Source organism: Harpia harpyja, chromosome 20 (assembly GCF_026419915.1).
Source record: "Harpia harpyja isolate bHarHar1 chromosome 20, bHarHar1 primary haplotype, whole genome shotgun sequence".
Classification (NCBI taxonomy): domain Eukaryota; kingdom Metazoa; phylum Chordata; class Aves; order Accipitriformes; family Accipitridae; genus Harpia; species Harpia harpyja.
The window spans coordinates 18,103,698-18,120,318 of NC_068959.1; the positions used below are offsets into that span (position 1 = coordinate 18,103,698).

Genomic DNA, 16,621 nt, shown 5'->3' on the forward strand with positions numbered 1-16,621 from the left:
CCACTTGTTTATCAGTGAGTATGCTGTATGTGCAGGTAAAGGTGTTCTAAATAATTCTTGAAAGAAAAAATAAAAAGCCACATTTTCATTTTTGTTTGCAGTAATTAAGAAGTTTTCTAGTTTTGTTCTTTTTTCTTTTTTTTTTTTTCCCCCCCCAGAAACTGTGATATGTGTTATTGATAGAAAATAGTATCCAACTGGCAATATAAATATTTTTCCACAGAGTTAAGACAGACAATTTTAAGCAATAAGAAATCAATTGAATGGAAATGAGTAAGAACTTCAGCTCGCTGTCTGTGACTAGAATGCTTCTGTAGTTCTACACAAATTTTATTCTGAGGTTTTGTGTGGCAAGGTTTTGGTAGCGGGGGGGGGGTTACAGGGGTGGCTTCTGTAAGAAGCTGCTGGAAGCTTTCCCTGTGTTCGAGAGAGCCCATACCAGCCAGCTCTAAGACTGACCCGCCGCCAGCCAAGGCCGAGCCAATCAGCAATAGTGGTAACGCCTCTGTGATAACATTTTTAAGAAGGAAAAAAGTTGGGACAGACATAAATGGCAGCTGGAGAGAGGAGTGAGAATATGTAAGAGAAACAACCCTGCGGACACCAAGGTCAGTGAAGAAGGAGGGGGAGGAGATGCTCCGGGCGCCGGAGCAGAGATTCCGCTGCAGCCTGTGGGGAAGACCACGGTGAGGCAGGCTGTCCCCCTGCAGTCCATGGAGGTCCACGGTGGAGCAGATATCCACCTGCAGCCCGTGGAGGACCCCACGCCGGAGCAGGTGGGTTCCTGAAGGAGGCTGTGACCCCGTGGGAACCCCGCGCTGGAGCAGGCTCCTGGCAGGACCTGCGGATCTGTGGAGAGAGGAGCCCACAGAGCAGGTTTTCTGGCAGGACTTGTGACCCCGTGGGGGACCCACGCTGGAGCAGTCTGTGCCTGAAGGACTGCACACCGTGGAAAGGACCCATGCTGGAGCAGTTCGTGAAAAACTGCAGCCTGTGGGAAGGACCCACGTTGGAGAAGTTCGTGGAGGACTGTCTCCTGTGGGTGGGACCCCATGCTGGAGCAGGGGAAGAGTGTGATGAGTCCTCCCCCTGAGGAGGATGAAGCGGCAGAAAATAACGTGTGATGAACTGACTGTAAACCCCATTCCCCGTCCCCCTGTGCCGCTGGGGGTTAGGTAGAGAATCTGGGAGTGAAGTTGTGCCTGGGAAGAAGGGAGGGGTGGAGGGAAGGTGTTCTGAGATTTGGTTTTATTTCTCATTACCCTACTCTGGTTGATTTGTAATAAATTGAGTTAATTTTCCCCAAGTTGAGTCTGTTTTCTCTGTGATGGTAATTGGTGAGTGATCTCTGCCTGTCCTTATCTCGACCCACAAGCTCTTTGTTATATTTTCTCTCCCGTGTCCAGCTGAGAAGGAGGGGGAGTGATAGAATGGCTCTGGTGGGCACCTGGCATCCAGCCAGGGTTAACCCATCACAGTACATTTAGCTCTGTTTTCTTCCTAGGTTATTTTCATAAATGTAGCAAATCTTTGAAGCATCTGCTCAGTGTTATTCACACTGTTGTGCTGTACTCTCTTTAATTACATAGCACTCACTGTACAAGTAAGTTGCTACTTAAATCATTCAGTGGCATGTATCAATTAAATTAGGGAAAAAAAAAAATCTTCTACATCTTTTATTCCTAGATAGACAGTGCCTTCATTGAAGTTATTTCAAATTTGTGTATCTTGTCCTCCTGACATTTCTTATAAAGCAACTCTGTCTTAAAAAGTCAATATATACGTGAGACTGAGATGTAAATTACTATTTGTGTCAGCTTCCTTAGATTTAAATAAGGATGAATGTATGCATAGCTCTTGCTCTCATAGGCTTGATAGGCCTTTCATTAGACTCTTTTCCTTGTCTGCATTCTTTTATGTGTTCTTAGAAGGTATGTGTCAAAACTATGCACATAGAACAATTCTGTTGCTGTTTGCCTCTTATTTTCAGAAAGAATAATTTAATAAGTATAGTATTTTTCTTACATTAAACTCCTGTCGCTACTTCCACATAGCTTATTTCCAGGTGCTTTGTAAGTAAAGTAAATAATTTGTCCCTAAGTGCCAGGGACAAGCTAAACAGCCTTCAGAATTTAACTGAAACAAATTATTTTTATCGGGAAGTTTTGTTTTTAATATATGAGAAATACTGTTGACTTAAACTTGTGTGATATTTTTGTATCCCCGAGGCATGATTGGAAAAATCAACAAATCCACGTTGGAAGGGACTGTAGCTGTTAAAGCATATTGTGTTTTACTGTTTGGAAGAGGGTTTATTTGCAAGTAGTATTTAATTTATATATGTTCGTAAGGTAATTTCCTTTCTTTCAGAATGCAGGGACATTCTGCTTCCTGTGATTACAAAAGAGCTGAAGGAATTACTGGAACAGAAGGATGATCAACAGCTCCAGGTCCAAGAGAAGAAGTACTGTGTTGAATTACTCAATAGCATCCTGGAGGTTCTGAGCCGTCAAGACGCTGTAAGTATTGATGGTGATGTAGATGGTCCAAGTCTGTAGTAAGCCTGAGCTGATTAGGTAGTAAATTATTGATGCTGATGAATCTCATCTAAATTTTTAATACAAGTCAGTGGCAAATTGAACTTTTCTCCTATTTTTCATAAACTTAAGTTAAAGGGCAGTTGAGGTATTGAAGGTGAAGTACTGAAATCTATGCTATCTTTTTTTATTTCTCAATTTTGTATTTTTAAATAGTCAGCTGCTGTAAATCACCATAGTATTATTAAAAGTAGTGAGGCTGCTGTGTTTTTTCCTGGCAGAGGTTTAGATACTTTTAGTTTTGACTGGTCAAGTTCAACGGAATACATACTGAAATGAATTAGAATATTATGACACCAAGCTGAGTATCAACGGTATCGATGACACCAAGCTGACAGGCTGACATGCCAGAGGGATGGGATGCCATTCATAGGGACCTGGACAAGCTCAAGAAGTGGGCCCATGTGAATATCATGATGTTCAACAAGGCCAAGTGCAAGGTCCTGCACCTCAGTTGGGGAAGCCCCAGTATCAATACAGGCTGGGGAATGAAGGGATTGAGAGCAGCCCTGCAGAGAAGGACTTGGGCTTACTGGTGGATGAAAAGCTGGACGTGAGCTGACAATGTGTGCTCACAGCCCAGAAAGCCAACCGTGTCCTGGGCTGCATCAAAAGAAGCGTGGCCAGCAGATCAAGGGAGGTGATTCTGCCCCTCTACTCTGCTTTGGTGAGACCCTACCTGCAGTACTGCATCCAGCTCTGGGGTCCTCAGCACAGGAGAGATGTGGACCTGTTGGAGCGGGTCCAGAGGAGGGCCACAAAGATGATCAGAGGGATGGAACACCTCTCCTGAGGACAGGCTGAGAGAGTTGGGGTTGTTCAGCCTGGAGAAGAGAAGGCTCTGGGGAGACCTTATTGCAGCCTTCCAGTACCTAAAGGGGGCCTATAAGAAAGACAGGGACAGACTTTTTAGTAGGGCCTGTAGTGATAGGACAAGGGGTAATGGTTTTAAACTAAAAGAGGGTAGATTTAGACTAGAAATAAGGAAGAAGTTTTTTACGGTGAGGGTGGTGAAACACTGGAACAGGTTGCCCAGAGAGGTGGTAGATGCCCCATCCCTGGAAACTTTCAAGCTCAGGTTGGACGGGGCTCTGAGCAACCTGATCGAGTTGAAGATGTCCCTGCTCATTGCAGGGGTCGGACTGGATGACCTTTAAAGGTCCTTCCAACCCAAACTATTCAATGATTCTGTGATTATTCTAAGTATTCAGAATAATTTTCGATTTTGATCTCGTTTCTTCTATAAAAACCTTTGTGGTTTCTGAAAGAAATGTTTTTCAGTGTACAAATGTTGTAGCTTATGGTTTCTGCTTTCAGCAATGTCTGTGCAAAACAGATTACTCTTTACTATACTTCATTTTGAGTCTGTAGTTTCATTCTCAGGCTCCTGAAGTTTTGTTGCACTGTGGAAATTGTCGTCTGGGTGGTTGCTTTTCTCATTTGAGAGAATATTGAATCAACTTTTTACTCCCTCACTTTTTAATGAGGACTAGGTTATTTGATGAAGTTTCACAATAATTTGAGGAATTTATTCTGAGAAATCCTCATAATTAATTGCATTAGGGAAGTTGTAATTTCTGTTATGAATATGTGCTGATTTCTCCTGAGCTGTAGTTTTCTGATACGTGCATTCAAACTTTGCAGGCTTTGGATAAAAGCAAGTTGTCATTTTAGTTGTTTTTCACTATGGATCCTTGGATCATTTTCTAGTAATGAAATCATTACAGCATGTTGCATAAATATCTTTGAGTTTGAAACTGAAGGGGCTTGTCTGTTTGCACAGGGCAATCTTTTCATGTGCATTATGAGCTATTTTCCGCATTGTTTTAGATATAAGCACTTCAGGAGGGATTGATACAAGGTGATACTTAAGAGGTATTGGAACATTTGAATTTCCAATGGAATTTATAAGAGAAATGGTGAAAGCATGATAGGGCAAAGAGTGAAGTTGTAAGTTTATAGGGCTATAATGTAAAGCAATCCAGTTTCATTACTGCATACTTTAAAAGATGAAACAGTTGTAAAGCAAGGTGGATTAATACTTTCTGCATGTATACCACATAAATTTTTATTTTCAAACTTAACAGTTGCTGTCCATAGTTAACAGTAGCTGACATGTCAAAGACTTGTTAGTGCCTACTGAAAATAAGGGTTTGTAGCTCATGTTTGCAGGAGTGACTACATTGCTATATGCAGAACAGCATGAAGAAGTCGAATTCTTATTGCTTGGTATGCATATATGTAGCCCCATGCAGTTTGAAGACTATTTTGTAGATTCTAACCTGTCCAGTTTCCAAGAGTCGGAACCGATATATCCAGAATGATGTAGAAATGCAATGGGCTGTTTTCCAGAGAAGAAACATTTGAAAATTTAGAGTTTTTTAAAAGGCATCCCATTTTATTTATTTCTCAAATTACTGTTTCTAAAGAAAACCTGTGTCTTATTCATATATTAAGTGTGACTTGGCATAAAACCAGTTACTAAGTAGAATTCTTGCTAATAAATATTTTTGTTCATTTTTGGAAATGCTTGTAAGTCTCCATCTTGCGGGGAAAAAACTCCAACATTTTAAAGTGTAGATAGATTTTTCTTTTTTTCTTTTTTTTATTCCTCAATATTAGTAAAAACATAAAGCTTGAGGGCTGGAAGATGACCTATATCTGAACTGATACATCTCCTATAGAAATGTCTGTAGAAGTAAGGTGTTGATGAAGTGCAAAGGTGATTGAAGAAAAGCAAGTGTTTGTTTCAATAAATTCCATGCTTGAGAGGTTTGTAACTGCTGGTTTTAGACAGTTCTGTGAATGCGTTAATGTACATATGGCTCAAGGACTGAAGAAAAAAAAACTAGACAAATACTTTAGATTTCATGTGGGAACATTTTAGTTGAGAACTGCTTGGTTAGTGTAATGTTGCTGAGAGCTTTTGAAAAGCTCTTAATTTTTTTTCCTTCAGGTATTCTCCCTTGATACTAGGCAAATGCTTAGCTGTATTTAAAATCAAATGCATTTTATCATTGAGGAGAATGTTATCTTTAATAATAGGATTTTTTGGCTGGTTTTTTTTTTCCACCAATCAGTATGATGTATATGTTTAAACACAGCTGGAGACCAGAGGTTTAATAGGTAGTTGCACTCTTCATATGTTTGGACTTCAGTCTTTTAACAATCCAATTAAAATTGTGTAATTTGTATAGAATTATGTTGTCTAAAAGCATGTAGTGCATTCTGTGCTTTTACTGCTATTGAAGGAGGTAGCCAGGCAAACCTTTTTGCCTTATGACAAACAATGGCTTTTTAGGCAACACGTAACCCACTATGTCATGAAAATTGCCGAGAATTTAAAACACATGCATTTAGAAAAACCAAACACATTCACATTTGTTTAAAACAAGTGGCATTTCTTCAATAGCTTCTTTTAAGGAAGGTAATCTGTAAACTGGAGGTTCTCTGAGATGTTTGGGTGGCAGTTATCTACAGATTGCGTTTGCAAGACATACTGATGAATTTCTAAAGTAAGGAGAAGAGTCCCTTGGAGTAGGTTTAAATCCAGTAGTGGTATCGGCATATGACTACCCCTTTGGAGGCATCATATTGATGAGTATAAGAAACATTGTAGAATATTTGGGACATAAACAAAAGAACCAGATGCTTCCGTTGAGAAAAATACATGCCCTGGCGTGCCTTCTGGCAATACAATTGCTGATCAGAGACAGTATAGATGTTAGAATATATTAAGGTATATGTCATTAAATATAAGACTGTTTTTTTAACTACAACAGCAAATGCATGACTATCACTAGTAGCTTTTTCGTTCCTTGACAGAGAATCCATGGGTAAATTATTTTAGCTGTGCTAAACACTGGTCCTGCTTTAGTACGAAAAATCTGCTTTTGAGATGACTTACCTGAAGGAGAAAAAAAAGACCAAAGGAAGGTAACACCTTCAATATAGCAGTATCTAAGGCATCAGACAGTAATTTGTCTTTAAGAGACAGTACAGATTTCTGGAGTGTAACACAGATGTTTAATTTCCAGCTAAAGTGAAAAATCTTGTTTCAAGGATATAAAGTTTTGACTTGCAATGGGAAATACTTCGTATCCCATACTCGTACAGGCAAATGGAAAAGGTTCACTAGATGGCCAGATTATGATAATAGTAGTATTTAGGTAGGCTCCTTCAGAATGCCTTTATTTAGTGTGATCTAGATATAAAGAATTGTTTTGGTAATTAACCAAATTATTTCTTATGGGATTGCACTCGAACCTTAAGATTAATGCAATTTTCTATTGAACAATTTATTTCCTGTATCTCTCAGTGACTTTCTAAGAAAATGGATGATTTGACCTGCTGGAGAAGAAAGCTTCAGGCATTAGTGGCAGACTCACTTTACAGTATTAATTGTAAGCTTAACTTTGTCTTGAAAACACCAGCATCTTGTCCATATTTCTTCTGTTTTTCCAACTCAATAGAGAAATCCAGTTTTGGATTAGAATTTAAAACTTTTTGTAAACTTAACTTTGATATTTTTGCGTTAGATTTATTCTGTGAAAATCACCAGAAGTAGAATATACACAAAGGACAGAAAAGAAGCAGCAGTAGTTGTTCTATGTTTTGTGTGATCAAAACTTATATTGTGAGGTGATCTTTGAAGTTGTTACAGAATTTTTGAAGAATGTATTTTCTTTATCAAAAAAAGAAGATATTGTGATATTATCAGCTCTGCTCTACTGTTTTGCCCTACTGTGTTTAGCGAGCAGGAACATGTGAATCATCAGATCCTTCTTCTCTTCAGCTGCTGTGTAGCTGTGGGGTTTTGCAGGTAGCAGGTACATTGTTAAGAACTCTGGTTTATGTTAAGGACTTTATGAATAGGCAGTCATTGTTTGGCATCTGGGTGAGATGCTTATGTTTGATTTTAAATTGCCTCCACAGGAAACAACTTTTGCACATAGATAACATTGAATCATGTCTAAAATTAGCTTCGTAGCTTAAGACTCTGTGCTTTTAGCACCTGTGAAATACAGTTAAAGCTCAGAACTGCAAGTAATTCGTTCACAAAGGTTGTGGTGAAATCCCTGCCTTTTTGTTTCTGTTTTAGTTGAAAACATTTCCCTTTTTCCCCCTTTACAACAACTTTGATGCATGCAATCTGACAGTCCATCATAAGATGACTTTGTCTCTAATCTGACATATATCCTATAGTTTAATATTTACTGTGCCAGAACAAGTTTTTATTTATAGTGCTTACATGATTAAATGTAATGGTAAACTCTTTCTTTTGGAATCTAAAATAAAATCTTGCTTGAGACTACAAGTGGAAGTGAGATGTATAATATTTTCCTGTTCTGTGCACAAAGTCAGTAATTGGCAGCAGCTGCATTTTAAGCTGTTGATTATATTAGCAAACAAGTCTGGAAGCATTTTAGAGTTGTACGGAAATTTGTAAAGCATTTGCCTAACTTATGGCCGATCTTATGACTTTAGCAAAAGAGAATTTCAAAGGAATTTAGTAAGGGAACTTGCATGTTCTTTTAGGGCCAGTTACCTTAAGTTCTTCTGCAGACAATTTTCCATCAGAACAATGTATGATTATGAACTATGCCACTTTAAAAAAACGCCAAACTTTATCCTCTCACGTGTGCTCTTTTTTTGTGTCAGAGGGGGAGCACGAAGTTAGAGAACTGGATGCATAAGAGAGTGAGCATCCTGGATCTGGTTGGTATAGAGTTCATTTTCTTCATGGCAGCCCAAATGGTGCTGTGGTTTAAATTTTTGACAGCATGGTGTTGATAACACACCAGTGAAAATTTTAGTTATTGCTGAACAGTGCTTCCATGGTGTCAAGGCTTTCTCTGTTTCCCATGCCAAGAAGTATGCTAGAGTTTGGCAAGAGTTTGGGAGGGGACACAGCTGGGACAGCTGAAATTAATTGACCGGAGAAGTATCTCCAAGTGGCTATCTCAAGTACAGGTTGTGTAATATTATCATTCTGAAGGAGCCATTCAGTTAGTCCATGTTTGTCACTGTCGAAATAAATGAGCACTCTGTCATATTCTGAAGTGCATGGTTGACTCCAAGACAACAGAATTATTCCAATTTTTGTCCCAACCCTGTAGAAATTTAAATAGAACATGAAAGCTAAGTCAAACACTAACTGCTATTACTCAGCACAGGTATTTTTAAAGAGAGTGAAATTTTGTTTGGTTTGGATTTTCCATTAAGTAATTTATGTGTACCAATGTGTGCCATCCATCCCATCAATGAATCTGAAGGCATCTGAGTTCTGTGAGAGAACTTCCTACTGCTGACCTGCATACCATATATGGGCTTTGATTGTTTCATGCCTTGGTGTCATGTTTTAACCCCAGCCAGCAACTAAGCACCACGCAGCCACTCACTCACTCCCCTCCCACCCAGTGGGATGGGGGAGAAAATCGGGAAAAGAAGTAAAACTCGTGGGTTGAGATAAGAACGGTTTAATAGAACAGAAAAGAAGAAACTAATAATGATAATGATAACACTAATAAAATGACAACAGTAATAAGAAAAGGATTGGAATGTACAAATGATGCGCAGTGCAATTGTTCACCACCTGCCGATCGATGGCCAGTTAGTCCCTGAGTGGCGATCCCCCTGCCAGTTTATATACTAGACATGATGTCACATGGTATGGAATACCCCGTTGGCCACTTTGGGTCAGCTGCCCTGGCTGTGTCCTGTGCCAACTTCTTGTGCCCCTCCAGCTTTCTCACTGGCTGGGCTTGAGGAGCTGAAAAATCCTTGACTTTAGACTAAACGCTACTTAGCAATAACTGAAAACATCAGTGTTATCAACATTCTTCTCATACTGAACTCAAAACATAGCACTGTACCAGCTACTAGGAAGACAATTAACTCTATCCCAGCTGAAACCAGGACACTTGGTCACCTAGGAAATCCTTTTCATTGATGAAGACAAGCGTACGTTTTGATTACCATAATCCGTGAAATGGAATAATACAATTCATGTTTTTCAAGGGAGCATTTATATATAGTACAAGTTGCTAATTTAGCTTCTGAAAAGTCTTATGCTTACCCAAATGGAATGCAACCAAATGGTGGGTTTTCCAGGTTTCACTAAAAAACATAGGTCATCCTTGTGAAGTGAAATATGATCTAAGAAAATGCATGTTACAGTGGGTTGCTAGACTGTCTTCTGAAGCTAGAAACTGTTACTTAAAAGCTGAAATCTTGTGTATAGGCAATGTGTGAAAACACTATTTTTGTTAAATTAGCTATGTCAGTATTTAATACCTAATTGTTTCTTAGATTATCAAGAAGAAAGGTGGTCTCAGTTTCATAAAGAAACCATTTTAATTCATTTGCTGGCATTTCTCTAAAAATTCAAAGACTTAGCATAAAGTAACCTTTGTATGCTTGAGCATATGTCACAATTTTTCCAGTAAAGGTGTGTTACATGCTACTTGTGAATTCAGAATAGAGCTCATCTCTAATAATGGAGTCATGGAATTGTTAAAACCATTATGTAATGTTCTAAACCGTTACTAATAACGGTATATAGCACGTACTGAAATGTGGGAGGAAGTGAAGTTAGATTATAAGAGTGCTCAGCTTTGAATTGAAAAAAAAAAAAAAAGAAAAAAAAAAAGGCAAACTAATGAACAAGTGACTCTCCTGTGCCCAAGGAAAGTGTCTGAACTGCTACTATGTAGTGTACAATTTTGGGCTGTTGGGTATTTTTAATTATAGTGGTAAGCAATATTATAAGAACAGATATGATTAATGAATATATCTTGAATTGTAACAGAGGCCAAATCATAGAACATTTCTGCAGCACTGCAGATAACAATTCCAGCTGAGATGCCAGTTTTTATCTCTAGGTTTGTTATGGTAGCTGCATGGACAGAGTTCTAACCAGAAAGCTATTTAAGTGTTGCAGTTCTTGCAGTGAGACCTATTATCTTTCCTGGGTAAAAAGAAAGTACACTCTGCAAACTACATGCTGTGAGTTTTAGTGCTTTAGACTGTTGTCAGAAGGTAGCTAGTGTTATAGCAGGTAGCTTTGCATACCTGCAAGTGAATATTAAGAAATATCAGGAAAAAAAAATCTCTATACCATGTTTATTTTGTTTAATGTGGCTTCCTCATTAATGGTGCTTTTTTGCCTTGGCTGTGTAGGATGTTTTGATTATATCTGCATTAGCAAAGAGTGTATTACAGTGCCACATGTGGTTTGTTGTGGGGCGCCTGATCTGTTGTACATGGCTTGGGAGTTTACATTGAGTAAGATATGGTCTGATACTGTAGTTCAAACCTCTCCATTATGCATATGGCTCAGCTTTCTGAAGGCAGGCAGTTTAGAAACATGCTGGGGGACCTTACGTTGTTGTGACCCAAACATTGGTCAAGAACCTAATATCTTCATTTCTAGCACTGTCAAGGAGCTTCTAGTTTATCTGGAGTTAATTGAGTTTGTGTGCAACAAAACCACTCAGACACAGTACATGTTAAATGGAAGCGATCAAGGGATTTGCCTCAAAATTGTTCTGAACCAAACTGCTGATATAGGCGTAGCCATATAACTTTAAGGGGCTTGATTTATGCTTAAGATAAAGGTATACATAATTACTGTATTTAATTTTTGTAGTTATTGAGAGGAAGTTATACAAATAATGCAGTTTATCAATTTGATGTTTGTATTTTCCAATTGGTGTAAATAAGAAATGAAAAATTCAGGGGCAGAGTGTATAACTGTATAAATGTGTTGTACTCTGTGTTGCTTCACCTTTCCTCTACTGCCCTGTTAACTGGTAGCTTGGTAAAATTACATATTTTGTGGTAGGTGGCTTGCCATAGGTCCTCTGCTGTCCTAGGATGCATTCTTCCATCAGTCAAGAATGCTTGTTTGAACCAAAATGCTAAATTTTGACTGGTACCCCAATGCACAAGGGTAACAAAAGTTCTACACTTCAAAGCAAGCCTTGAAATTATTTAATAACTGCAATACTCTGGAATAAGAGGTGGCAAACTGCTTTTGGACAGAAGTGCACAATCATAAAATATATTGCTATAGTCCAAGTTCAAGAAAAATATACAAAAAAGGTTTGAAAACAAAACAGAAAACCTGTGTAGATTTCTGTAAATAAAACAACATTCGTCAAGACTGTACTCTGAAGATGTATCAAAAACTTACACAGAGTGTAGTTTATTTAAAGCTAATTATTTCCTGAAAGTCACATCGGACATTACAGTAATGCTAGTGAATATGCAAAGCATTCAATTTCAAGGAACAAATAGGATGCCTTTCACAGAAACAGAAAATCCTGATGAAAAAAGCAATCATCTGTAGCAGGCAGATGGTTTTCACTGTAAGGCTACCAAACAATTCCATGTCTGTGTACTCAATATTGCTGTTTCGTCCGTTTTTTCACTGTGTAATCTCTATTTGTTAAGTAGAGAATGTCTAAACTCCAATAAAGACAATACTTGAATGGAATATTATTTTTTTTCAGTAGTTTTCACTAGTGTTTGCAGTAGAAGAGTAGGGTTTGAAAATGTGTTGCATTTTAGGTCCTGAAGGCAGTGGATGAGAGAGCTCTTCTATATGTTTTCTAGTCTAAGAAATTATGCTATTTCAAGCACCTTGGTGGCATTTCTTTCCTATGGTTGGCTCATCTTTTTTGACATCCTTTGTCCCCTCTTCCTCACGCTGTCAACATCTGTGCTTGTTTTCCCTTTTATGGCTTCTTGCAAGATGCCATCCTTCTCTGTATTTTTTTGCTATTATGCACTGCCCCTTGTTCTCAGTTTCAAGCAGGGTGCAGTAACTATTGTATCGTATGGTAAAACAGCAGTGAAGAAACTGTGATTGAGTTAAATGCATCTGTATTGCATTAGTACAGTCTTGGAAAGATAAATCCGTGAGATGGTAAGAGTGGCTTGTGTAGCCTGTTAGTCCAATAAAATTTATACTGATCTACAAAGAATATTTCAAATGATGTCTTGCTTTCTAGCTGTATAATAGAACACCCCAAAAGTGAAAAGCTTGTGAAGATACTCTGGTGCCAAGGGCTGCCACTGTTCAACAATCCAGTGGCAAGGCTAGATTTTCCTTTTCCTACTGTGAGGTCAACTGTGCCAATACACTCATTAGGAGAACTAAGATATGCTGCTTCTGCAACATAGAGTCCAAAAGATTCTGATGGTTTCTCTTTGAATGAAAAGTGTCTTTCTGATCACAACTTTGCATAAGTCTGAAGAATTTGCTTCGCTGTGTGACAAAGCACGGTTATGTTTTACTGGAAGAAAGTGCAATTTTCTCTCAGAGGTTTTTCAGGTGATTTAAAAAAAAGAAGAGAAGGAAAAAATAAAGACAAGAAGAGTATTTGGTTAATTATTAGAGTTGATATGGGGAGAGATGCACTGTAGGTTTTTATTTTTAATTTCACTGTTATTTCCATTGCATTTAAAATACAAAGAGCCAATGCACTGTATGGTTTTTGTATTATATGATTGGCATAAGCCTTAAAACTCACGGTATGCATATTGGGAAGTGGAGAAGATGGAAGAGAAAGTGGCTTTGTGAAAGCACTCAACAAATGTGTCTTCTGTGCAGCAACTGTCAGGTGTAGTCTTTTTATAAATACGGGACCGTACCAGAGAAATTTAAATTAAAAAAATAAAACACCAAGCACAAACAAATTATTCTGTGAATACATCGTTCATTTATAGAATATAGTAACTTGAAATGCTGTGACAGGTGAGAAGATCATTTAAGCTTGCATATGTCATAGTCAAAGGACACAATAGGACTAAATGGTAATAGTAAATAAATGGCTAGATATGAGGAAGGTCTCTGTTGCAAGGGATGCTAGCCTGATCCACATTAATCAAAACGGGATGAAGAAAGGAGACAATGTTGGATGTCTCAGAGGAAAAACAGAGTCAGAAGCAGTTTCGCCTGGGGTGGTATTGGAGCTCAGCCATGTAAAATATTGTTAAGAAATCACAATGGGTTCTGTGATTGTGGTGTTCTTTCCATACTATGTGTGACGTTAGAGATGCCTTGTTTGGTGTAAGCTTTTTTTTTTTGTCTAATAGAAATTTGTTTAGAGTTTTTCTTTCTTTGATTGTTGCATGCTAGTTTCCAAAGTTGTCTAGTGATCAGAGTAAGGTCAGTGAAATTGGTGAATATAAGGTTATACCACTTTACTCAGTGTTTTAAAATAAATCATTAAATGTCCTTTTGCAGGCAACGTGCCAGAGGTACTTATCATTTGATGTGAGTTGGTCAATATTTGCCATTGGGCTGCAAAGATCACTCAAAACTTGGTGCTGACAGGTGGTGGGTCTCTAGTGTAGTCTCAGTCAGACAGATTGACCAGTGCTTTGGCAATGGGGCCAAAGGGCAGACCATCTTCAATTTGTGCCCTCACAGAGCTGCAAAGTGAAATGAAGATAACTTTCTTCTTTAATAACTATATACTATGTGACTGCAAGCTAAGAACATTACTGAGCTCCAGACTACCCTGAGGACCATTGACAGATGTGGAGAACTATGGTACAATTTGCCTCATTTATCTGTTACCACAGTGTTGCTATTAAGTTATAGGCTACTCAGTTACTGGGAAGACACAAGTCCCTTGAGTGAGGGATGGGAAGTGACTGTTTGAAACAACAAACAGTTACGGGTTAGCTAGGGGTAAAATTGGACTGTGCCACTTGAAATGAGTATTCCACTGAAATTGCTGGAACTAAGGAGCAGTGTGAACAAGAATTAGTGTTGTTTTTTCAATAGGGTGGTTATATTATACAACTTGAACTGTCAGCACGGAAATAATTGGTTTCTTCTTTCTTTTACAAGAGATATGGATTTAATACCAAAAGTGTTTTTTTTTCTTTTACAGGCCTCAACTTATCACCATATTCAAGAAATAATGGTACAGTTATTACGCACAGTGAACAGAATGGTTATTACAATGGGACGAGATGATCCCTTAATTGTGAGTAATATTTTAATGTATTTTTAATGCTTTGAAAGTAATTTTATAGTTATCCTGAAAAAATGCAAATACAGTATTTGTGGAGTACTTGTTTGTGGACTTTCATAGATGTAAAATAAAAGGTCTAGAGCTTAACTCTTTTTTCATTCAACTGTGCCACCTTAGTGTCTTTTGAAGTGCAGTTGAATACTGCAAGATTTGTGCATTCTTTAAAAAAATCAGACAGTATCTCTAAAGTTAATTGCTGTTTGCAAAAAGAAGAATGTTTTACAAACCTGCATGAAGGGCACACTTTAACACATTGAAAAATAGTGTTTCTGCTAATCTAAAGTGGAAGCGTCTAAGTAAAACTAAAAAAAAAAGCTATTCTGAATAGCTTATATAAGTAATTGCTAGATGCTCTGTTTCTTCTTGTTTTTCCACATGCTTTACTTTTTGGTGGGTTAGAGTTGCTGTGGAACAGCTGCCGTTCCTGGCTCTGTTTCTGGAGGGGGAAGATGATGCCCTAGGCGCACAGGGAAAATACCTGGGGATGTGCTGGCACAGAGCACTCACCTGAGATTTTTGTGGAGAAGCCATGCTTTGAGAGTTATATTCAAGGACATATTCTGCAATTTATTCAGATTTAAGTAGATATCTCATGAGTAATCCTCTTGATTTAGACTATTTGTGAGAATGCAAGCCAGTTGTGTTCAGAGGCAATTATGGGATTTGCCCTTCAGACTGTGTGCTTAAGAGAAGGTGTATATTAATTGTTAGTCTTCAGGGATTTATATTATTCTGCAAAATCATGAGCAGCATTTACTTGATTGTTTCGGCCACAAGAGGTACACTGCGTGTCTTTCAAAATGTGCTTTGTTTCCTTGTTTGTATCTGCTGGAAAACCAAAATAACAGGTTTAGATCATTGCCAGTCAAAGCATGTGTGTCTACTAATGATTAGTCTCCTAATAATTGAGTTCTTCAGAGGAGATACTTGCCACTGGTTTCTTCAAAATACCTGGTGGTAGATCTGCAAGTTTCAGAAATCATATCATTAACTGTTCATCAGAACTCCAGTCTGTTATTCTTCTGTGTGTAACCCTCTGGCATGTATGTATGGTCATAACAGGAAGAGGTTTTGAATGATGACCCAGTGAACCTTTCAGTTCTCTACAGTGTTTCAAAATTTTTTCTCTACTTGCAAAGAAAGCATCATATGAGTGTCATGGATGATGTAATCAATCTATAAGGAGTATTTCTGGATACTGTTAAACTGTAAATGAAGAAGAAAGCTCTAGTAATCCTGCAAAAAACATCCGAAACATTAGGAAATCATTAGGAAACAAGCTGGTTACAGTCAATTGAAATGGCTTGGAAAAATTTTTTTCTCTTTTCTTTTTTTCTCATCTACTGTAATTTCTTCAGCTGACTTTACCTAAAAAGATCAAATCCAGTTGAATTTTGAAATGCAGATGTCTGAATGCTAATAATGCTCATAAGCACCTATGCATATGTGTATAATGGGCATTTCAGAGGTTTTTCAAAGCAGAATTCCAATAAAATACATAGTTTTCTAGAGCTGAGGCGAGACCTCTCAACAACGTAGTCTTTTATATGCGATGTGAAGAAATTGTTTGTAATGAACAAAATAGTCTTTTGCATTCGGAAAGAACTGGCAAAATAAGCTCGTTTCATGTACCACCTTTAGTTCACTCAGTTAATTTGCAGGTTTTCTTTAAAACTTCTTGAGAGGCCAAACTATTTGAAAGCCTGAATGCTTAATCTTTTAAAAATGAAGCAGATAGTCAGGAATTATGGCCTTCTGCAGAACGCTTAGGTGAGCTAAAGTTGCTAAGACTATGGTGAACTCTGCAAGTACAGGTGAGACGTACAGAATAGCTGCAGTCAGACTATGTAGCTGATGTTATATGCATATGAGTGACATTTCAAATTGGACTACATCTGTTATTTACTTCCAGCAGAACAGAAGGTTATTCTTTAGATTCTTAAATCTGTTACTATGTTTCTGAATATTGCA

General features: G+C 38.0%; 1 protein-coding gene across 1 annotated transcript in view; it reads left to right on the top strand.

The window, feature by feature from the left end:
* Nucleotides 1-16,621, top strand: part of DOCK2 (dedicator of cytokinesis 2) — a 214,181-nt gene that overhangs the window by 69,780 nt on the left and 127,780 nt on the right. Inside the window, exons 26-27 of the mRNA XM_052772076.1 lie at nt 2,371-2,519; nt 14,507-14,602. Coding sequence (XP_052628036.1) covers nt 2,371-2,519; nt 14,507-14,602 — 245 coding nt within the window. The remainder of the gene's footprint in view (nt 1-2,370; nt 2,520-14,506; nt 14,603-16,621) is intronic.